The 25,052-nt window shown below is 36.0% G+C and overlaps 1 protein-coding gene across 3 annotated transcripts in view; it reads right to left on the reverse strand.

Moving 5' to 3' along the window:
- The window catches only part of ANKHD1 (ankyrin repeat and KH domain containing 1), a 129,643-nt gene that overhangs the window by 13,696 nt on the left and 90,895 nt on the right, over window positions 1–25,052 (reverse strand). For all 3 annotated transcript variants that reach the window (XM_045999003.1, XM_045999005.1, XM_045999002.1), the window contains 14 exons: window positions 20,168–20,313; window positions 19,683–19,794; window positions 19,082–19,227; window positions 18,429–18,571; window positions 17,731–17,944; window positions 15,119–15,294; window positions 14,695–14,857; window positions 12,935–13,030; window positions 12,356–12,472; window positions 7,367–7,541; window positions 5,308–5,764; window positions 4,697–4,843; window positions 2,023–2,172; window positions 249–1,858 (listed from right to left, as the gene is read on the reverse strand). In XM_045999003.1, coding sequence (XP_045854959.1) covers window positions 249–1,858; window positions 2,023–2,172; window positions 4,697–4,843; window positions 5,308–5,764; window positions 7,367–7,541; window positions 12,356–12,472; window positions 12,935–13,030; window positions 14,695–14,857; window positions 15,119–15,294; window positions 17,731–17,944; window positions 18,429–18,571; window positions 19,082–19,227; window positions 19,683–19,794; window positions 20,168–20,313 — 3,852 coding nt within the window. The remainder of the gene's footprint in view (window positions 1–248; window positions 1,859–2,022; window positions 2,173–4,696; window positions 4,844–5,307; window positions 5,765–7,366; window positions 7,542–12,355; window positions 12,473–12,934; window positions 13,031–14,694; window positions 14,858–15,118; window positions 15,295–17,730; window positions 17,945–18,428; window positions 18,572–19,081; window positions 19,228–19,682; window positions 19,795–20,167; window positions 20,314–25,052) is intronic.

Raw genomic sequence — 25,052 nt, forward strand, 5'->3', positions numbered from 1 at the left:
CCTTGCTGTGAGGGACAGAAACATCATCAAGACAATAGAAAGCAGCTGAATGTATGTAAGTGACTTACCTGCAGGTAGACTTCTGCCCATTCCATCAGCAATCATTAATAGGTGTTTATGACACACTCTCATATCTTTAAGATCATAGACTATTATGTATAAAAGAACGGCTTTCTTATTATCTTGGAGGATTCGGTTATGCTGGTAGAGCCCCACACTGAGCTGCAGTAATAGTCATCATAACTTACCAACGGGACTAGTAGAAACTCGCTGGGAAGGTGGTCTGAAGCCAGGTGCCTTGGAGTTGTCGGGGTGCACATTTTCCAAGTGTCCGAGTACAGAGTTACCCAGGAACGCTGACTGAACAGTGAAAGAGGCATCTGCAGCAACTCGTGAGGACAGCGGACCATCTCCCCAACCCTGGTTAGCTGGCACCTGACCGCTATCAAAAAGACTACTGAAGTGATTGAAAAGTGTGGCCGGGCCGAATGTAGGTGGCAAAGATTTATTTGCTGGGTTAATGTGCATCTGAGAACCATTCATAATGTTCATGGCTGAAGAAAGCTGCACTGCAGCTGGTGGGCCTTGAGGTGGTGTTAGAGGAACTGGATTTGTAACAAAAATAGACTGGGGATCCTGGTGTATAGTTGCATTTGGTACCACTGAGTAAAAAGAACCTCTAGGCTGCATTCGATGAGAAACTCGAGGTGCTGGTACAGCTAACTGAGGTAAATTACTGGTGTCCTGATTATCGGCAGCAACCAATCTGGGTGACGCCAGAGTCAATGGAGCGGGTTCTGCGTTAGATGCAAAAGGCATTGCCATGGGACTTAAATCAGAGACACTGGACGGCTGCGGCTCGTCCTGCGTGCTGCTGGAGGGAGGAGCAGGACTACTGGCTGGGTGCGCTTCTGGAGCTCCTGGGGTGTTGCTGGCAGAGCTACTGCAGCTATTGACCGTTGAAGAAGGGGTGCACAGGTTCGCCAGGGCCTGCTCCTGTGTGGACACTTTCTCTTTGGGGGGTGGCATGGCAGAGAAAGATTCCATCTTTTGTGAAGAAAGCTGTGCTTGAGGAGTACTCACGGGCAGAAACGTGGTGGGAACTTGCCCGCTAGGGAGAGGTGCAGAGGAAACAGAAGGCAGGGAACTACAAGTGCTTGTCACAGAAGAAATCACTGTCACTGGAGGACTCGTCTTAGGCACACAGGCAAACAACTGCTTTCTGACTGATGGAGTCCGGGTGTTAGTCACACACAGCTGCTGACTGGCAGCAACTACAGAAGAGACAGTGATAGGACAAGTGGCAGTAGCTAGTCCAGCAGACTCGGAGGGTAAGACAGTCCCGTTCTGGTTAGGTAGACGGCCTGCGTTATTATGCTTTGGAGAGCTACTTGTGTTGCCAGGATTCACAGGTCTCACTGGGAATGGTCCCCAAGTGTTAGGAGAGGGTGAAAACGTTCCTCCAAACTGGGCCATGGGCAAGCGAGGATGCCGAATCTGTTGCATAGTCTGAGCAGCCAGCAGGGCAAAATGAGGGTGGGGGTAAGCCAAGGGTAGAGAAACTGGGAAGGAAGAACGTACATTTGCTGGAACGTTCTTGTTAAGTTTATTAGTTGGCTGGAACGTTGATAATGTTGTCGCCTGTGACGTCACAAGAGCTGGAGCACCCAAAGGAAATGCATTTTTACTGGAAGCTGCTGTGGTGCCTACTCCAGATGAGAAGTTTGCATGGATGGATTTGGTGCTGGCAGGTGTTCTGATATGATTTTTAGGAATCAAGTCTTCCAGTTCCTTAGCAGGATCTTGAATAAGTGCATTGATAAGTTGAACAGCATATCTTGTTGATTCGGTACCACCCCTGGGGAGAAAACAAACAAAACATGAAAATATGATCAAAGACCTAAAAACAGGTCATCTTAACCATTAAATAAAATTCTTGATTGTACCATAACCTAAAAAGTTAGCTTCTAAAAAACATTTAATTTCTACACAGAACGAGTAATACACATTTTTCACAATTACCTTATTGTGATCATTCTCTCGCCATTCTTGTCTTTTTGTTTATCCACATCAATATGCGCACCCGTAACATCTTGTATAGCAGTGATGTTGCACCCTCCCCTTCCCATTATCCTGGAAACCACGGAAGCTGGAACGGACAATTTCTTTGACCTAGAAAATGAAGACCACACATGAACTTATGAAAGCAAATGTCTTTTTTTTTTTTTTTAAGATTTTTATTTATTTATTTGATAGACAGAGATCACAAGTAGGCAAAGCAGCAGGCAGAGAAAGAGGGAGAAGCAGGCTCCCTGCTGAGCAGAGAGATCGAGGCAGGGCTGGATCCCAGGACCCTGAGATCATGACCTGAGACAAAGGCAGAGGCTTAAACCCACTGAGTCACCCAGGCGCCCCAAGCAAATGTCTTTATTTAAAAACATGATTTGGTGAGAATGTTCATAGACACCTGTAGAATAGTATTTCTTAAGCCTTAAAGGGGTAAGTATTACAAGATTTTGTTTTAGGAACTGACCTCTTCTCATATTGAATTTAATTTAGTGAAAGTAAAAATTCCTTTGTCATTTCAAACAAAATTATATTTTAAATAACCTGTGATCTAAGCATTTAAATCTACCTCTAACATCACACATCAACTAAATTGCAATGACCCTACGTACATACCCTTCCTAAATTTAAATAATGCAGGGTGCCTGGGTGGCTTAGTGGGTTAAGCCTCTGCCTTTGGCTCAGGTCATGATCTCAGGGTCCTGGGATGGAGTCCTTCATTGGGCTCTCTGCTCAGTGGGGAGCCTGCTTCCCCCTCTCTCTCTGCCTGCCTCTCTGCCTACTTGTGATTTCTCTGTGTGTGTCAAACAAATAAATAAAATCTTAAAAAAATGTAAATAATGCATAACATACTGTTAAACTTCATACCAAATAATAGAGGCAAACTTATCAATATCAATAATTTATACTTAGCCATAAAAAACCAAAGCCTCAGATTTGAACTACATAAAAAGGAAGTCACACGTGGAACCTGGGACTTGCACTTATATGTGAGCTGAGCAGAGCTGGAGAGAAGACCAGAGGCTGATCTTGGGATCTGATAAGATGGCCTGGCTGTCCCTAAGGACTATCAAAGAAACCCAGTGTTTGCAGGCAGAAGCAGTTCTTAAGCATTAAAGCAGAACCAGATGAAAGCAACACCTACTATTTTCAATTTCTCAGTGTTGGGCCCTAGGATTCCCCATGTCAGAGAGGGACCTTCACAAACCTGAATTATTCTTTTTTTTTTTTTTTTTTTTTTTAAAGATTTTATTTATTTATCTGACAGAGAGAGAGGTCACAAGTAGGCAGAGAGGCAGGCAGAGAGAGAGGAGGAAGCAGGCTCCCCGCGGAGCAGAGAGCCCGATGCGGGGCTCGATCCCAGGACCCCGAGACCACGACCTGAGCCGAAGGCAGCGGCTTAATCCACTGAGCCACCCAGGCGCCCCCTGAATTATTCTGTCTAGAAGAATATCAATGGCAGCACTTGAGGTACTTTTCATGATCAAAATTTATCACACCTTAATGCTGAGAAGGATATATTCAGATAATTTTGAGAGCTAAAGCACAGACTAGGCTATAGGCCATGAGCAATACTTAAATCAATCTGATCATTAAGTGCACATCACTTCTCCTATTCTGCCAAGAATTCTTTTTGTTTCTGTTTAATGGACATGATCTTCAGGAACAGTACTGAATAAAAGCCCAGACATCTCAGTCCTTTGGCGATTTAATGCACATTAGCAAAACTGTCTTGTCCTGCTTCCCTGTTGCAAAGCATGAACAGAGGCTAAAAGTATCATCTGGACTGTACAAAACATTTGAAAACAGTAGCCCTTCTGCTTTTATTCATTTCCCGGCTCATGGTTTAAGTATAAAGCACTGTGATTGGGGTGTCTGGGTGGCTCAGTAGTTGGGCATCCGCCGTCGGCTCAGGTCATGATCCCAGGGTCACAGGATCGAGCCCTGTGTTGGGCTCCCTGCTCTGCGGGAAGCCTGCTTCTCCCTCTCCCACTCTCCCTGCCTTTGTTCCTTCTCTGGCTGTCTCTCTCTCTGTCAAATAAATAAAATCTTAAAAAAAAAAAAAAAAAAAAAACCACTATGATTAAAGGTCCTCTTCTTTCCTCTTTCTTTTTTGAGGGTGAGGGTAGTTTTATTTTAATTTTATGGGTGCCTCTCCCCCTTATAGCAATTACATTGGTTAACAGCAGCTAACCAGTTCTTTAGAACATACACTCCAGCAAAGCCTAACTTAATTTAAACACTGTAAATGGACCAAGTTGATTGTTTTTGCCAAAATGGGACCATTAAACAAACATCACAGCCCTCACTAATAACACTGTGACTTTGCTACAGAACAGTCAGTATAAAATCTTCACTTTTAAAAGAAGTCTGTGACCATGCTGTATGGTTTGTCTGGAAATGTCTGCAATTATTTTCTTATTGTAAAGCCAACATATGTCGTGTCATATAAAGCATGCTGCAAAATTTACATATTGCTTCTCATTTTTCTTAAGCCAACTCTGGATTGAGTATGGCACAAATAATAACCACATTCAAATTATTCATTAACTACTGGGTCAATACCTCATTAGATAAGAATCTATGCGTGGCCTATGACAGTTAAAAAGATGAGACTAATTCTACTTACCTTCGTACAACTTCTTTCCACCCTTCTTCTCTTTTCTGTCCCCTTTTGGGGCTAGTTAGATTCAGCTTTATGTTTGGAGAACTTAATGGCAATGGCACTGACTTAAAGCTTGTTGATAAGGAATTAGAATTCGTTTCACCTTCAAGTCTGAGAAGAAAGAATTAATCAAGTCCAATAAAACAAATTTTAATATAGAAACTCAAGAGACCATTTATTGTCAGAGTTATGCTGAAATGTTTGAATTAAAATTTGGCACATCAGTTCAGAAAAGCAGAAAAACAGGGCAAAAAGTTCATCATCTATGTCAGTATGAAAACAGACTCAGAAGCCAGAAGTTTGACTATAACCAATAAAAATGACAGTGAAAATAAAAATCAAAATATGCTAGTATTTTCAACTTTAAAATTTAATCATAAAAATTTCTAATAATCTCACTTAAAAAATGGCACACAATTAGGACATTAGTGAATTTCAGTTCTGAATACTGAAGACAGATAATGTGGTAGACCTAAATTGTTTAATACAATTTGTGCTAAAAACGTACTCAAATTCTTGTGCCAGTCATGAAAAAGGAAAGGTGGATGCAGAGTTAACGAATCAGAAAAATTTACCGTGTTTGAGTTTTGGAAGTAGCAGTACTTGTCTTTTCTTCTTGGGAATGGAGTAGCAGTGACGGGTATCTCCTATCATTAGAGGAGTTCACATCCATAGTGAAATTTAACTCTTGGCTTTTACCACCACTGCTACTCTCACTGTTGCAGTCTGTGCTGTCCAAGTTATCCGAGTCACTATTCCCACCTGTACCACCACCTCTGGGTTCTCCATTTATTTTATTTTTATCAGCTTTTTGCTGTGCTAAGGATATATGTTGTTCTGGTAATATTAAATGTGCAGTGGGAGGGGTCTCCTTTGTTTTGTTCTTCTTATTTTTCCGATTGGTGCTAGGAGTTGTCACCACGTTGGCCCTCTTTTTCCCAAACACATTTGTGAATGTTGCAGATGTTGCAGAAATTCCGATTGTGGTGGTGGTTGTTGCACTAGGAGGTTCTATGGGAACATCTTGCTCCACTGAAATTATCAAAAGGACGTAAATTACACTGACAGCCACAGAGCTCAAAACAAACTATGACAAGATATACATAATTCTGGCCTTTAAGTCATCTTTTTCCTTTCCCCAGTATTCACTAGCAAATAAAAAAATCTTCATTGTTAGAACAAATGTACTATATCCAATTTTGATGTCTAACTCGGTATAAAAACATTTACAGCATAACACTCTTAAGATCTGAGGTGCTAGTCTCAAGAACTAACCAAAAATCACAATACAGTTTAAATTCAGGGAAATTTTCGTTGTTTGGCTATTGTTGATAAGATATAAATTTTGGGCTGCATGTTCCCCTCTGATTTAGTAGCTAGAGAGTTATTAGGCACTAAGCAAAACAGGTCAGTCAGAGAAATACAAATACCATATGATTTCATTCGTATGTGGAATTTAAGAAACGAAACAAATGAGCAAAGGGGGAAAAAGGAGAGAGAGAGACAAACCAAGGAACACCCTTAACTGTAGAGAATAAACTGATGGTTACCAGAATGGAGGTGGGTGGGGGAATGGGTGAAATGGGTGATGAGGATTAAGGAGTGCACTTATGATGAGCACTGGGTGTTGTATGCAAGTGCTGAGTCACTAAATTACACACCTAAACTAATATTACACTATGTTAGTGAACTGGAATTTAAATAAATTTTTTAAAAAATTCCAGGAAATTCTCAGATAGTATTTTATTTTGTAAAAGGTTTTATTAATTAATTTATTTATTTTAAAAGATTTTTAAATTTATTTGACAGACAGAGATCACAAGTAGGCAGAGAAGCAGGCAGATAGAGAGGAGGAAGCAGGCTTCCCGGTAAGCAGAGAGCTGGATGTGGGGCTGGATTCCAGGACCCTGAGACCATGACCTGAGCCAGAGGCAGAGGCCTAACCCACTGAGCCACCCAGGTGCCCCAAGATTTTATTTATTTATTTGACAGAGATCACAAGTAGGCAGAGAGGCAGGCAGAGAGAGAGGAGGAAACAGGCTCCCCATGGAGCAGAGAGCCCGATGTGAGACTTGATCCCAGGATCCTGGGATCACAACCTGAGCTGAAGGCAGAGGCTTTAACCCACTGAGCCACCCAGGCACCCCTCAGATAGTATTTTAGAATTAGAATTCAAATAGAGAACAATTACTTGACTACTTTAAGCATTGGTATGTACAAAAAACAATCTGAGAATAATAAACCCCAGCCCTCTATAGCTTTGAGCCTGAACCTTAGCTCAAAATTTATTGATGCACTGGACCTCTCCCCATTTCCAAATGGAGGAGGAAAGGGTAGGACAGAACCTGAAGACAAGCTGGCAAATCTCTTTACTGTATTACATTTAGGACATACATGATGTTTTACAGGGTGACTTAAATTAAAACTGAACTTCAAATTACATGCTTGCCTTCCTTCCACTTTCTGTTTCTCTGTATGACTTTATAATGTAAAGTATTCAAAAATATCTACTATAAAATCCAACTGTCAATTTCAGATTAAAGTATCGAATATCTATCCAATTAGAGTAAGAAATACTCAAAATGAAGTTGACAAACACAATTTTATCACTAATTTGGAAGGGTCATTTCTTACCATCTTCATCGTTCTCCTCTTCATCTTCATCCTCCGGTAGTTCTGAATTCTCCTTAGGTTTGTTTTCCTCATCTTCTTCCTGCTTCCTTTTCTGCTCCTCTTTTTTCTTTTTCCTCTTTTCTTTTCTTTTCTCTCTTTTAGCTGCAAGAGCCTGCTTTCTGCTCTCCTCTCTTGACTGCAAATTAAGAAGGCATATCATTTAGCCAATAATGCAATCATTTAAAGTAAATAATGAATATTTTTGTTTATGATAGATGGCGCTTCCCATGGATGCCAGTCTCAAAACATGGTTATAAAAGCACACACACACAAAAAAGATAAACTGAACATCATCAAAATTAAGTTTTTGTATTTCAATGGAACCATCAACAAAGTAAAAAGACAACACATAAAATGGGAAAAAAAAATTTTGCAAATCCTACATCTGGTAAGGGAATTGTATCAAGAATATATAAAGCCCCATGACTTAATAATAAAGAGACAGGGGCGCCTGGGTGGCTCAGTGGATTAGGCCGCTGCCTTCGGCTCAGGTCATGATCTCGGGGTCCTGGGATCGAGCTCCGCATCGGGCTCTCTGCTCCACGGGGAGCCTGCTTCCTCCTCTCTCTCTGCCTGCCTCTCTGCCTACTTGTGATCTCTCTCTCTGTCAAATAAATAAATAAAATCTTAAAAAAAAATAATAATAAAGAGACAAATAACTCAATTTAAAAATACACAAAGGACCTGAACAGGCATTTTCTCAAAGACGATATATAAATAGCCAAAACATATGAAGACAGATACTCAATAACTACTAGACATCAAGGAAAAGCAAATCAAAATTATAAGATAACCACTCCTATCTGCTAGATAGCTACAAGAAAGACAGACAATAGCAAATACTGGTGAGGATGAGGAAAAACTAAAACCTTCAAACACTGCTGGTAGGAACGTGCTTTGGAAAACAATCTGACATTCTTCAAATGGTTAAACAAAGAATTACCATATGATCTAGCAATTCCCTTCTTAGACATATTATATATATATATATACATATATAAGTATACATGTATAGGCATATCTACATCTATATAGAGATGGTATATACATGGTATATATACACACCCAGAGAAATGAAAACACATTCATACAAAAACTTGTACCCTGTGGTCACTTTGGCAACACATATACTAAAAAATCTCTAACAATACAGAAGATCAGCATGGTACCTCCACAAGGATAAGAGGCAAATTCATAAAGCATTCCATATTAAAAAATATATATATTGTATATGTATGAAGTAGAAATAATCTGAATGTCCATCAACTAATGAATGGGTAAGAATAAATATGTGTGTATATAATGGGATATTATTTAGCAATAAAAAGAAATTAAGTATCGATACATGTGACATGATTGAACCCTGAACACAATGTGAAGTGAAAGAAGCTAGTCACAGAGGAACAAATATTGTATGATTCCATTTATAGGAAATGTCCAGAATAGGCAAATCCATAAAGACAAAATACAGTTTAGTGGTTACCTAGGATGGAGGGATTGAAGGGCGTGATGCTTAAAGGGTGTAGGGTTTCTTTTTAGGATTGTGAAAATATTCTACAATTGACTATGGTGATAAATGCAGAACTCTATGAATGTACTGAAAGCCACTGAATTATACACTTTATTTGTTTGAAAATATATGTATATTTTAAGAGTGTATTTACTTGAGAAAGAAACAGAGAGCACAAGCAGGGGGAGGGGAAGAAGGAGAGACACAAGCTGACTCTCTGATGAGCCGGGGACCTCACGCAGGGTTCCACCCGAGGACCTTGATTGAGATCATAACCCAAACTGAAGTCAGATGCTTAACTGACTGGGCCAGTCAGTCACCCCTGAACTGTAGACTTTATTTTTTTTTTTTTTAAGATTTTATTTATTTATTTGACAGAGAGAGGTCACAAGTAGGCAGAGAGGCAGGCAGAGAGAGAGGAGGAAGCAGGCTCCCTGTGGAGCAGAGAGTCCGATGCGGGGCTCGATCCCAGGACCCTGAGATCATGACCTGAGCCGAAGGCAGCGGCTTAATCCACTGAGCCACCCAGGCGCCCCGTGAACTGTAGACTTTAAATGGGTGAACTGTATGATATATGAATTAAATCTTAGTAATGCTGTTAAAAAATACATTTATGTAGCATCTATTTATTGCTATATAGTCAGCTATATGATAGCTGACTAAAATACAACTATCATGATCTTACAAACTACTAAAAAATTTCACTGTAAAAATACTGAACAGAGGCTATTATAAAAACTGTTTTCCTACTTTATAGAATTTTTTAAAGTCAAACACATAATTCTGATCACTTTTAGGTTTTGCTGTGGCTAGTATCAGAAAATTTCATTTTTTTTTTTTTTTTTCAGAAAGGGGAATGTAGTAAGTTGCTAGCATTATGATGAAAGTTTGAAACAAGTAGAAAACATATCAAGTGATTTATCCTTCTACGGTAATTAAGTAAAGCATTTTCCTCAGAATTATAATTTATCATTTTGAGGCATAAACTGATTATTCTTTGAAATTTTTATTTATCTGAATCAGAAGTCGGCAAACTGTGACCTGAATGCCAAGTCCAGTCTACCATCTGTGTTTATATGGCTTGAAAGCTAAGACTGGCTTTGACATTTTTAAATGTTTGAAAGAAATAAAATGAGTATTTTGTGACACTTGAAAATTATATGAAATTCCAATTCCAATGTTCAAAAATAAAGTTCTATTGGAACACTGTAACGCTCATTCAGTTAGCTATTGCCTATAGTTGATTTTGTGCTACAACAACAGAGCTGAGACTCATGACAGACATCATAGGGCCTACAAAGCCGAAAATATTTACTATTTAGAATTTTATAGAAAAAGTTGGCAATTCACTATGTAAATGAGAAAGGACTGAGAGAAGAGATTGCATATTTAGCTAAAAACTGAATTTCATCACTCTGCTGGCATAAGAACAAATCAGCTAGCCATTTAGGGAATTGCTGACCATATCCCTGGGTAGTTACACAAAAATCAAAATTATAGACATGAAAGGTACCTTAATAGTCATCTAACTATGAACTCTGCTTTATTTTAAAATGAATATAACTTTTTTTCCCTTCTGACTTTTAACTGTAATCTTAAGGTTTATACTTTTCCCCCTACTATAAGCAATGAATGTCCTTTTATGTTCACATCTTTTGAGCATTTGTCTAATTATTCACCTTAGGTTAAGTTTCTATAAGTGGAATGATTGGTGGGAGTATGGGTATCCACCCTCTTATTTGGGAAAGCACTTCCATTAAAAGCTATAGTAATTTACACCATATATCAAAAATCATTCACTAGAGTGCTAATCCTTCCTCACCCTTGCCATCAATGTCTATTATTTAATCTTTAAATTTTAACTTTGCCAATGTGGTAAAAAAAAAAAAAATCATTGAACATTTGTATTTCTTTTTCTGTGAACTGCCCATTCATATTGGATCATTTTTTATTCTGGGCAAGTTATGTTTTTCTCATTGATTTGTAAGCAACCTTCTCTTCTGTTCTTAGCTTATATGTTTTTTGGATTTTTTGTTTGTTTTTAGAGAGAGAGGTGCAGGGAAGGTCAGAGGGAGAGGGGCAAAGAGAATCTTAAATAGACTCCATGCCCAGTGCAGAGTCTAATGCAGGGCTTGATCTCACAACCCTGAGATCATGACCTGAGCCAAAATCAAGAGTTAGACATTTAACTGACTGAGCCACCAGGTATTCCTTTTTTTTTTTTTTTTTAGATTTTATTTATTTATTTGACAGAGAGAGAGACCGCAAGAGAGGGAACACTAGCAGAAGGAGTGGGAGAGGGAGAAGCAGGGGGAATAGGAGAGAGAAGCAGGTTTCCTTAAGAGTGGGGAGCCTGATGTGGGGCTCGATCCCAGGATCCTGGGATAATGACTTGAGCCAAAGGCAGACACATAACAACTGAGCCACCCAGGTGCCCCAAGGCACCCCATGTTTTATTCTTTTTCTTTTTTAACTGAGAGATTCAAGATTTTAGTATCTCTCAAAATAATCATATTTTTTTTTCTTCTTTTAGTCATCAACAAAATCATCTTCATGTTAAGCTATCTCTTGCATTCCTAAAAGAACTCTACTTGATCATAGTCTTTGTTCTTTTAATACAACTTGTGGATTGAACAGCAACACCCTCATTTTCCAGGTAACCAGACTGACCCTCAGAAAAGCAATTTTTTTTAACCTTTTCCATTATACCACACAACCTAGGATATTAGACACTTACTCTTAAAGTGAGGATCTAATAAACCACTAATAGCACACATCTTACAATTAACGAAAGATTTCCAATGTTTAAAAAAAATTTTTCTCAAAGTAATGTTAAAACCACTTAGGTAGAGGCACCTGGGTGGTTCAGTCAGCTAAGCGTCTGCCTTCAGCTCAGGTCATGATCTTGGGGTCCTGGGATGGAGCCCCATGTAGGGCTCCCTGCTCAGCAGGGATTCTGCTTCTCCCTCTCCCACCGCCCCCCTCGCCCGGCTCATTCTCTCTCCCTCTCTCAAATAAATAAATAAATAATCTTAAAAAAACAAAAACAAAAACAAAAAAACAACCCACTTAGGTAGTAATGTCATTTGGTAAACTATGATCTGCTTGAAAACTAGTCTCTTACTTATATGATTCAAAATATTTTTAAGAACAAGAGGTCACAATCAAAAAGTTGATGGTGATTTGACAATCCATTAATCATTTCCTTTGAAAGAGATTTTGTTAAAGTTATTGGTCATAAGGATGGTAAATTTATTCCTGTAAATTTTCAACAATTCTTTTTAAAAACTTTTGAAATTTATTTAATAAGTAATCTTTACTACAACCCATGTGGGGCTCAAACTCACCACCATGAGATGAAGAGTCACATGCTTTCCAACTGAGTCAGCCAGGTGCCCCAATTTTCAACAATTTCTAAAAAGAAAAATTATTTTTCTTACCTTTTCCAGATCAAGTTCCTTCAAAAGAATACTTGCATTCTTATTTGCTTCTGCAGCCTGCTGGTCTTTAGCCTTCACAATTGTCTCAACACATTGGTGACATTTTTTCAAGAGTTCCTACAGTGGAAAATGGAATTATATAAATATAGGAACACATAACATCAATAGGCCAAATAAAACTTGAGCTGATGAGCACAGTGAAGTCCAGGACTTAAAGCCCAAACAAATGAAAATTCACTAAGCCAAATAGAAGCTATCCTTTGAGCCTAGTCATAAATTAATTCTCACCAAAAAAGGGCATTATTTCCTAAAAAGTTTGTGTTCTTAGGAAACTTTCTAATCAGGCTAATAGTCTAGCAATAACCTTTAGCCACACTCACTGTGATTATAGCTCATAACAGGAAGGACATCTCAAAATAATCTGTTCATATTAAAATATCCATTCTCCATGGAGAAACTAAAACACAGATGGATTAGGTGATCAATTTCACAGAAGACAAAAGGAAGGTTGCTAACTGCACACTCTGGCATATAATTCCACAAAGAACAAAATGTGCTTCAACAGTTTATTAAACCTACCTTATCTGTAATTGTTGCTATATATCTCATGCATTCTATATCAGAAGGGAACTGATTGACTTCCTTCACCAAATATTGAACAACTTTTACATGACCCTGTAAGAACAAAAAAAATGCACAAAAGAACTCCTTGAAAATTTGCCCATATGCTTAATAACTTAAGAGTAAAAGGTACGGTAATACGTCCAGATAGTTCACTGAACTGAAAATTGAAATTGTGAAAATAAAACAACACACTCACTTATCTTTCCTAAATTTAATCTAGCATTTCCCCACTGAAAACAGAAAAACTTTTGTAGAAAACAAGTGTTTCCCAGAGTAAATCTATTAATAAAAACTGGTGGTATGAAATGAACCTCTATATAAAAGGGAAATTGGTACTAAAACAGAAAGGTGTTCTAGATTTCAAAACATTATTTTGGGTCCATCTTACTAAACAAGGTACACTCTCACATTTATTTGGGGCTCATGACTTGAATCTAGGTAAAATGCTTTCTAAATGCTATGATCAGAGGCGGATGATATAATTAATTCTAAGTACCATGTATTTTAACATGACCAAATTTACATAGTTTTTCTCCTACCAAGTTCTAAAACATCTTCAAGAATTAGTCTGATGGTGACAAGTTCAGAAAAGTCAAAAAGTCATTGCCTCCAGGGCAGGGAACTGAGAATAGGCATGACGGAATTTTCTAGGATTACAGAAGCATTTTATATATATGTAAGGGGTGTGGGTTACATAGGTATATGTATTTATCAAAACTCATTAAACTATGCACCTTAGGTTTGTATATTTCCTATATGTAAATGATCCTTCAATTAAAAGGAAAAGGAAAAATTAAAAAAAGAATTAAGTCCAGAAAATATTTTAAGTTCTTTTTTTAAGATACAAAACTTACACTATTCTCTTTCAATAACTATTTAGTGACTACCTAGTATGTGTTGGGCACCAGGCTAAACAATGTGTATAAGTAAGGATATTCATGCTTGGTCTTCCTGGATCCTCCAGTCTACTTGGGGGGATAAGCATTAAAAAAGTAAATATATGTTTGAATGTATAATTACAAACTGGGATAAAGAAAGTAATAGGGTACTATAAAAAAGATTAAGAGGACCTTTTTCAGATGGGTATTAGGGAAGGACTCCCTAATTTAAAATGGGAGCTAAAGGATGAAGAGCAGGGAGCCCATGAAGAGCAAGGGAAAGAAAACCAGTGTGCAAAGTCCCTCTGAAAGTTAAAAATTTAGTGCATTCTAGACCAGCAGCAGAAGTGTAGTGAGCAAGGGTGAAGGGTAGCAAAAATCACTTGCTGTGGGGAGGCTGGCATGAGCCATATCATGCAGGGCTTTGTAAGCCATGTTAAGTAGTTTATAGTTGATTGTAATTGTAACGGGTAGGCTTTTAAAAATGCAGCAGACAAGCATTATATATATAGGAGGTATAATGCTTTTTTATGAAAGAGTCCACTCCCTTTTGTTCCTTCTTAGGTAGAGAAGACATCATCCACATACAAATCGCGTGTTTTATGTTCAACATAACAAAACTAGTTAGGACACAACCAATTTAACAATGCAGTTGCTTATAGTGAACTACAGTGTAACTCTTAGATTTGGCCACAAAAGAGGGTGGAAGGATAGCAGTGATTTATGTATGGAAATTCAGTCTATTTCCTAGGAGCAATTCATTTTTCCCACATGGTTTCAACTTAGAATTAGTTAAAAATGGTTACATTTTATATTCTTCCCTCCACATCAAATTACCTTGCGAAATGCTGACATAAGAGGTGTGATTTTCCGGTTATCCGCTGCATCCACATCAGCACCCGCTTGCACTAGCAACTGCACCACGTCAAAATGACCACCACTGGATGCCAACCAGAGTGGCGTGTTTCCCTTCTTGTTCCGAACATCAATATGGGCTCCCCTATAAAAATCAAAGAACGTAAATAAATAAATAATCAAAGAACGTTACTATAGTTTGTCTCCTACAAGGGGCTGACTTTCTCTTTGCTCTCTTTGTCTTTTATCTTCTATCAAATAGCGTGCAAATAATATGTTCTTCATTTTTTTTAATAATCCGTTCTTTAAAATGTCAATAAAGAAAAACAATCTGAGTAGACGTAAAGGTGCTGAAAAGTGAAAAGGAGCACAAAGACTTCTATATATAAATAAAAAATTTACCCACCTGTTAATCAGGAGCTCACAGAATTTGTAGTGACCTTTGTCAGCTGCTATTGTTAAAGCAGTATCTCTTGAGGAAGGCACAGGGGGGGCATTGACATCTGCTCCTTTATCAAGGAGAACTCTTCCAACCTCTGCATACCCTCCAGAAGCAGCTTCCATCAAGGGGGTAAGACCAGTCTGTTTAAACAAAAAATTTATGCAAGTACATTAATAAAATTTTGTTAACAGTCTAAAACATTTGACTTACACATGGATTCTCTTTCTGATTTTCTCTCATAAAAGAGCTAAGCAATATTTAATCTTTAATTTTACAAAACAACAAACGAAAATTGTTAGATTGAAACAGGCATGCTAGAATGAATTAATTTATCATAACATACTGTCTCATATCAAAAAAACCAATTTCACAACTTCTATACTGTTATAAATTTACACACGAGGCAATGACTTATCTACCCAATGAGCAGATATGAAAGATAAAAAGAAAATTAAAGTACATTGTTCAATGGAAAAACTTTGTTCAAAATTTTTATTGAGAATGTAGTTTGCTAAATAACTCAGGATAAATTCCTTCCATCCTGTTCACACTTGGGAAAAGTAGGTTAAAATATCACTTCATAAATGTTATACATGTGTCTTTTGCTCATTAATCTCTAAAACTTTTGCCAAGAGACATTTCATACTGGTATTATTTCTAAAGAAATATAGATTTTTATAGGACTTCTGACACTGAATATGTATAATCCATTTCCTGGATAGCAGGGAAGATTCATTTTTCTTCGTGCTATGAAAAAAAAACTTTTGTCTGTGTGCTATGAAAAATTTGAGGAAAACTATACTTCCTAATTTTGTAGATTACAAAAATATAAATGTTGCATTAAATTTTAAGAAATATAACTAAAGCAGTTCAAGGAGAAAATATGATTCAAACCTTTCAAATGTAGGGTGCCTGGGTGGCTCAGTGGGTTAAAGCCTCTGCCTTCAGCTCAGGTCATGATCCCAGGGTCCTGGGATTGAGCCCCGCATTGGACTCTCTGCTCAGTGGGGAGACTGCTTCCCTCTCTCTCTGCCTGACTCTCTGCCTACTTGTGATCTCTGTCTGTCAAATAAATAAATAAATAAAACCTTAAAAAAAGGGGCGCCTGGGTGGCTCAGTGGTTTAAGCCGCTGCCTTCGGCTCAGGTCATGATCTCAGGGTCCTGGGATCGAGTCCCGTATCGGGCTCTCTGCTCGGCAGGGAGCCTGCTTCCCTCTCACTCTCTCTGCCTGCCTCTCTGCCTACTTGTGATCTCTCTCTGTCAAATAAATAAATAAAACTTTAAAACAAAAAAAAACAAAAAAAAAAACCCTTAAAAAAAAAGAACTAGAAAGATCACCCTCTCAAAAAAAAACAAAAAACAAAAAACAAAAAACAAAAAAAACCCTTTCAAATCTGAAATGACTACCAGATTGGCTGCTGTCTGACTATAAAGAATTCTACATAAGCTACATTTCTACGGTTGTAAGTACCTAATAGTTCTAAGCACAGAAATTCAAAATACTGATATACTAACTTCCTTCTAAATGCCAAACAGTCATGAATTTGTCAGAATCTGTTATAATCAGACTAAATTTTAGCTATCTTAATTTTATAATCTATACAGTAATTTTTCTGATTGGATTTTTTACCAATAATAAACACATGCTTCTTTGAAGGAGTTCTTTAAAAATCTACATTAAAGGACCCTACAGGACACTTAGCTTCCTTGGCAGAACATGTGATTCTTGATCTCAGGGTTTTGAGTTCAAGCCCCATGTTGGGCATAGAGCTTACATAAAACAACAACAACAAAACAAAACAGAAACCTCGACAATCTTACTACAAAGATAGCTTATTATATTCAAAGACTGCAAACTGGAGGATTAATAGCTACTCAAGGCTAAGGTTGGAAAACATACAGATTCTACTTTCTTTATTGTTCTTAATAAAAGACATGAATGATGATAGTGTGTCATTGGCCACAATTCCCAGATCTTGTCTTGGGATGTCATTTTTAACTTAAGACAGTTTAAAACAGCACATTCAATCTGAGTTGAAATGCCATGCTAATTTTTTTTTTAATGGGATTGGGAGGGAGACAAACCATAAGTAACTCTTAATCTCACAAAACAAACTGAGGGTTGCTGGGGGGAGGGGGAGTTGGGAGGGGGGAGGGGGATTATGGACTTTGGGGTGGGTATGTGCTATGGTGAGTGCTGTGAAGTATGTAAACCTGGCGATTCACAGACCTGTACCCCTGGGGATAAAAATACATTATATGTTTATAAAAAAATAAGAAATAAAAAATTAAAAAAAAAAAGATTTTATTTTTAAGTAATCTCTATATCCAACATGGGGCTCAAACTCACAGCTCCAAAATCAAGAGACACACACTCTACTCATTGAACCAGTCAGGTGCCCTTTCATAACTATATGTATTTAAATAAACTCTACTCCTGATGTGGGGCTTAAACTCACAACCCCAAGATTAAGAGCTGGATGCTTTACTGACTGATCCAGGCAGGCATCTGAAACACCATGCTCTTTATACTAGAAACACACCCTAAGTAGTTGAAAAGTTATAAAATGCTTACCTTTGCCCTATGTTCAACATTGGCTTTTCGATCTAGAAGCAAACTCACGACTTCTGCTCGGCCTTGGAAACAGGCTAAAGTGAGAGCCGTGTTCCGATTCGTCTCAATTTGGGCATTAATGTCTGAACCCATATCAAGCAGCAGTTTCACTGCAGGAACATGTCCATTCATGGCAGCCAACATCAAGGGAGAAATACCTAGTTTACTCCCAGTCCTAAGGGGAGAAATTTGCTTAGAAAATTAAGATAATATGTTGCCTATTGTTTTTTAAAAAACAGAGAATATAAAAGATGAAAATGATTCAGAGTAAAAAGAAAGGTCTCTAACACCAATGAATAAATTTTATTTGTGTAGACTACTAACTAGGAATAGGAAAATCTCACAATTTAAAACATAATCCCTATTTAGAGGTTACAAATTTCCAACCATACACAATGAAGTGCTTCCTGAAATGAGGTATCTTTAAAAATCGCTATTTTAGCTGAAATAAACTATGATTACTTATAAGCACATCATAGGAAAAACTGTTGGTCTTGTACTTTAGAACTATCTCTAAAAAAGTTTCTAAATTTTAGTTACAAGTATAGTTGACTTTAGTATTATCTTAATTAAAATTGATATCCATACAAATATTTAGAGGAAGATGCTTAACCCCAAGGTAATAATTTACTAATCATGAATAAAATGAAGATAGATACCTTGAATTAATCTCTGCCCCAGCATTAAGCAGAATCTTAATGATATTAACATATCCTCCAGATGCAGCTAGACTCAATGGTGTATAATCAGACACATTCCTATGTTCTTTATTTGCACCTCGAGCCAGAAGCAAGTCTACCACCTATGAAGTAAAATACAGAGAAATCCAGTTTAAACCAAGGGTTCAACTTATAATGAAGGAAGCACAAAGAAATGGAACCTATACATTACTTGTCTGAATATCTGACATCTTAATTATGCCCTAAATATTCAAACATCAGCATTAGAGAAATGGATTCAATTTCACATCAAGGAATTTGGAGCTTTGAAATCCCAATTATATTGAAATAACAAAATATTACTCATTCTGTTCATTAATTGTTGAGTGATGAACCTGCATTTCATATGTGTTAGGACTGTGGCTTATTCAGCCTCAATAAATGTAGGGATAAACAGAGTTATTTATTTATTTATTTTGGCTAAAATGCAAGAAACAGATTCTATAAAAGTCGATTTAGTACTCCCATCAAATTTAGTATATGGAACATGTCACACCACATGTAAGTTTTATTCATGTAGCTAAATTACTAATCATATGCATATTTAATATATGAGCATAATGTCTACAAAATGAAAAGTAACATTAACACACCTCCTGACGTCCACCAGAACATGCTAATGAAAGTGGAGTATCCTTAGTGCGTTCTGATTGTGCTTCTATATCTCCACCTTTATCCAAAAGGATTTCAACAACTCCAACATGCCCTGCTGTTGCTGCCAGGATCAGTGGTGTGAAACCTAAAGCAGAAAATAAAAATCTCAAATTTGTGTTTTTTTACTTATTGAGCCATTGCTTTTAATTCTCTATTACTTCAAAAGAAGAAGCTCTTTAGGGCAAACACTTACAACCATTTAACATAAAACAGCTCTAATCACTAATTTATTAGTGACAAAACCCCAAAAACACGTGATAAAAAGGAAATGCTAAGTCAAACAAAACTAACAAAGTTTATACTCATAATGAACTCTGTCTGATATCTCTGTAAGCTCTACTTTTGGATTAAGGAGAACGAGAACTTGCTATACCTCACTGGATATTCCTTATTGAAATATGCGTATCCGTTTTTTCAGTGAGGTAGTCTAGGAACTATTTATCGATAATCAAAAACATAACTGTTTTCTAAAAAAAAAAAGAAAAAACTGTTTTCTCATGTAACAACTCTCAGGCTTTACTTCTGACTGACATTTCTTACCTTTTTTGTCTCTGTGCTCAATTTTAGCATCTCGCGCAATGAGTACAGACACAAGTTCTTCGTGACCACCCGCACAAGCTAATGTTAACGCTGTGTCATGATTGCTCTCAGTCTAGAGGGGAGAAAAAGTTAGCTTTTGTTTACAAAGGTGTTATCATTTGAAGAGCAAATAATACTTATTTTCACAATGAATGTACGATGATAATTTTCTTTTCCAAATAAACTCAGACTTTGCAAAAGAAGTTAAATAAAGGGGCACCTGTGTAGCTCAGTCAGTTAAGTGTCCAACTCTTGATTTCTACTCAGGTAATGATCTCAAGCCCTGCATGGGGCTCCGTGCTCAGCATGGAGTCTGCTTGAGATTCTCTCTTCCCTCCTACCCCTCCCCCCAACTTGTGCACTCTATCTCTCTCTAAAGTAAATAAGTAAAATCCTTTAAATAAATAAATAAAGCAAGCAAGGAAGCAAGCAAGCAATCTACTTACATGTGCGTCAATGTCAACTGAAGGATACACAGGGGGAATAGACTGGGAAGTCACATTGCTTGGAGACTGTGAACAGGGTTCAGGTGTAAGACATTCTGTGGTCTGAGAGGAACTGTTTGAACCACTGGGCACTCTGCTACTCACAGCTGAAAAACAATATTCATATTGCTGAATTCTACTTAAAAGAGTAAAGTCACTTATATACATAAAAACACAGAAAAAATTTTATAGCAGGAATATAATGTGGTAGTTAAATCACAAGCTTTGAAATCAGATGGACCTATGTTTGAATCCCAGTTCCACACTTTCTGATCTCAGGCAAGTAATTTAACCTCTTAGGGCCTCAATTTTCCTCATATGTAAGATGGGGATGGTAACAGTAGTACCTGCTTTGAAAGACTGTTGGAAATACCACTTGAGATAATGCAGGTGAAATACTTATGAGCATGGTGCTTAATGCTCAGTGCATACACAACAAATAACGGCCTTTATGTTATCAATAGGGAAAAAACAGTTTACAATAAAAAATAAATTTTATATCTTAGTTTGTAAAAATTAATTAGATAAAAATGTCCTGAGGACAATGCACAAAATAGGGGAGAGGAGAACAACTTAAAATATTTCTCACATAAATAGCAGAGAGTGTGTGTTTTTAAAATTCAATATTTATCTTGAAAATTTGCTGAAATGAATCAATCTCTAAAAATAAAACTTTTTAAAATCCACATTGGAACTTTTATTAGGGATCTCAATCTAGTGTTCGAGACTGCTGTCAGAAAACTGAGTTAATTGATGTTGTATCTTTGTCTCTACATATTTCTTCTGTTTCATAAGAGGTAGAGTTTGCCCCACAGTGGAAGAAATAGGACCTTACTCAGGTAAGTAAGGTACAAAAAGCATTTAAAATACACAGTGTTTGGTACATGTGAAGGGCTCATTAGATGTAATTACCAGATATTTTATAGGACTTTCAGTACTATTGCTCACTGTATTGAAAAATAAAAACATTACTCACTCAAGAAAAAACGCTGAAAAAAACCTATAATCATTCATATAAAAAAAGACAAAGCTTCAGTGATGGCAATAAGCTCTCATCTAGACTAAAAGTAAACAAAAAACACATAGCACATAGGTCCCAAAAGAAAATGTAAGCATTTTGAGAGTTAGAGAATGTTTAGTTTCTAGAATTTGGATATGACTGGATCCCAATCAAGGAATACTGTTCACAAGTGTAAACAACTAAGTTAGTTTAACTTCACAAATTTTAATATGTTCAGATATGTTTCTACATGAACTGTCCCATCCTCTTTCCCACTAATATATATAAAACCATATCAACTATATAAATTTCTGTAGCTTCTTTCATGGTTACAAATAGGAATTATTATTTTATATATTTGTTTCACCTACAAGAACATGCACAAAATGAAAACAAAGCTTTAAAAATCTTTGTCATTCAGCAAATTAAAAGCAGACAGTATTCTGTTATACCTCCTCAAAACAGCTGGTATATTTGGAAAACAACTCTAGAAAATAAAACACTAAAAACCTACTTGTAGTCTCTTAATAGTAAGATTTTTAACAGTGGTCTCATAATGATTAACAAATACCTTGCTAAAGAACTACTTTTATCATCATTAATGTTGTTGATCCATGTATCTTTTTGTTATCATGAAAAACAGATACTTAAAAATTTTTAAATAATTGGAGTACTATGCCAGATGTGATACTATAAGACTTCTTTACAGAGATGGTTTTAAAAAAAAAACTTCTGTGCATTTAACAGCTCTATTACCAAAAATGTGTTGTTACATCAACTATTGTACATTTTTGTCATTATCCTAGAAACATTTTGTCCTCCTTCCAATAACAATCAGAAACACTCCAAAAAGTGACTTTAACAGCATTAATTACACACAAAAAGTAATAAAGATAAGACTAGAAAGTAGCAAGATTTAAAAGGTACATGTGGAATAAAGGTTTTATTAATATAAAATTACACCAAGACTACTACATTTTCATAAATCTTAAAATGTTTCCTACCTCTGAATGAAATGTCTCTGAAAATGAGAGATCACTACCCCAAAAGTCACTATATAATTCAAATTAAATGTATGCACTATCCTAAAATGGGGTGATAGAAGAATTAACTGCAATATCCTACTTAATTCTTTATGAAATTTAAGATGGTTTTATAGGCAATATGGAAGATAACAATAAACCTTACCATATAAAAATCTCAGATACTAGGTGTACACAAATTATGCTGTGAGATTTTAGGAAATTAAATCACCATAATCTGTTTTATATAATAGTAGCTTTATTAAATACAAATAAATAAAAATCTATAAGTAAAATATTAACATCTATTAGAAGAAATTATTTAAAAAGATAATTTATTGCAAATTCCCTCAAAAATAAGAGGGTTTCCTAATTACCTTTTTATTCTTAAGCTTACATTGACTGCTACAGGATTACTTAAAGCAAGATACTTTTGAATTGGAATTTGTTTTAAGAGAATCTATTAAGATGCCAACAACAATACAATGTGCTAGCCACAAAATTATATTACCTTACATACATACTACATCTTAACATAAAATTAAAAATTGTTAATCTTTTTTTAGCAGTCTAAGAAAATAACAAATATCTTTAAGATAAATTCAGAACTTAAACATGAATCAGATGCATGCATATTACATTTAAGGTTCTTAGACATGGCTGAACTGAGTTTGAGGCAACACTAGTAACAACTTCCATAAGGGAAAAGGACCTATTTTCTAAGATTATTATAAATAGCTCAAAAGATAATGTATATAAAACATTAAGCACAGAGCTAGTACATGGTAAATTGATTGATAAATGTGAATATATTGACGTTAAGTTGATTTTTAATCAATCTTCTTTATATATTAATAATAAAATTTTTACTAGATGTTTCTGGAAGTGCTCAGTGGTCAAAGCTATTTTAGTATTTTTTTAGATTTCCAAACCTTAGTTCTAGACATTTGAACTGAGAATTACTTGTTATTATGATACCTTCTAAAAGCCCACCACTTACATTCACAAGAAAAAGACCTGAAGAACCATGCTCCCAATCAAGAGTTTACATACATCTGTCTGGGATTTATCAAGTGTAACACATATTAGACTATATACTAAAATACTAAGTCAGCTAATCAAGTGATGACCTTAATAAACTATTTATCTAACTAACTCAGTTACATGAAAATATTTTGATATAAGAGCAATAAAGAAAAAATACTCCTATATCTAGAGTGAAATTTATTACTATTATCTATGAATATTCTCTAAAATAAAACTGTAAGATATACAGTATTCTCTCCTTTATTAAATATGAGGGATGAGAACAAAATTTGCATAAAATTGATCACATACATGTCTGATATAATCTATAATCACACTGATATATTAGTACATCATGTAATTATGGAATTGGGTATTCACCTACTCCATCTTTGTCTAATTTCTTTCACCTTTGATAAAGAAAATTAAGAGAAACTTGGTCTTAATAGAATAGAATAACACTTTTTAACTTTAAGTGAGATAGTTCACCATCTTGAACAAAGAAAATCTAATCATTGCTATGTATTTTAAAACAGATAACCAAAATGGAAATTTTTATATGAAGATAATTTGTTTAGTTACTGGCTGATTTATAAGCAAAGTTTATTAATAAAAGAATATTATACAAAATGATAGGCCAACTATCACTAGATATTAATGTCTAATAGAAATTAAATTTTCTTAGTTTATATTAATATAATACATAATTAAACGATGTTTCTAAACAAATTTTTTGAACTTTATAAAGCCCATTTCAACATAACAAATAGTTTGATGAAATAAATTTTGTCTCCCCTAGAAGAACCATCCATAAGTACTACCATAAAGTTAATATCTACAAGTTCTTTTTAGAGTGGTTTCTAAATTATTAAAAAAAAAAAAGACAAGTTCTAAGTTACAACAAAACTAGTTTGAGCAGTAATGCGGCTGCAAACTGAGTATTCAATTAGGAACATTATAATGTTATTTATGTAATCTAAGCCTTAAGAATGTTATTCCCGTATTATTGCTTTCATTATTATTATTCATAACCATATTTGATGCTCAAATACCTGCTTTTACCCAGATTAGAAATTAGGAATATAAATGAACTCTACGAGTTTATTCATAATTTATAACAACTCTTGACACCAATGACTAAAGTTAATTTAAGTTGCTATGGGCTGAAGATATAAAAACCCAAATTAAAGAATAAAGAATCTAACTCCTTAAAACATTTCCCAGCATTTTTATTTTCTGTATGGGAAACTAAGTATTCCTCCTCTGGACAGTGATATTTATTACATATCAGAGGATTCTCATAGGCAGTATCACAATTCTATAACCATTGCAAGTCATACAAATGCTCAATAAAATTCCTGATTTAAGTAAGCTTATTCCACATTTTTAAAGATTCAGTAAAGATTAGGAAGGCTAAAAGCTCACAAAAGAAGAAAGGAAATTGGGATAGCATAATTGGGATGGGAAGAGGGGAGGAGAATATGACAAGAGGAAACAGACAACAGTAAGGAAAAAAAATGTTGCAATCAAGAGACAGAGGACTGGCCTGCCTTTGAATATCACTCCAGCTACATCTTAGTTCTTGGTCTTCATCCACTGTCAACAGCCATTCTGGCTGCATTTCTGAACTGGGCTCTCATGGAGGTGATACATTCACCAGCCATCTTTAGGAAGGTAAATGATTAATTGCACTGTTTTCCCACTGCTGCAAGGACAATGAAAGGGAAAGTAAACTTGTGCACCTCATTTCATATCTAGTTGTAATTTTCCACACAACAATAAACAGAAACATATACTT

This window comes from Meles meles, chromosome 3 (assembly GCF_922984935.1).
Source record: "Meles meles chromosome 3, mMelMel3.1 paternal haplotype, whole genome shotgun sequence".
NCBI lineage: Eukaryota > Metazoa > Chordata > Mammalia > Carnivora > Mustelidae > Meles > Meles meles.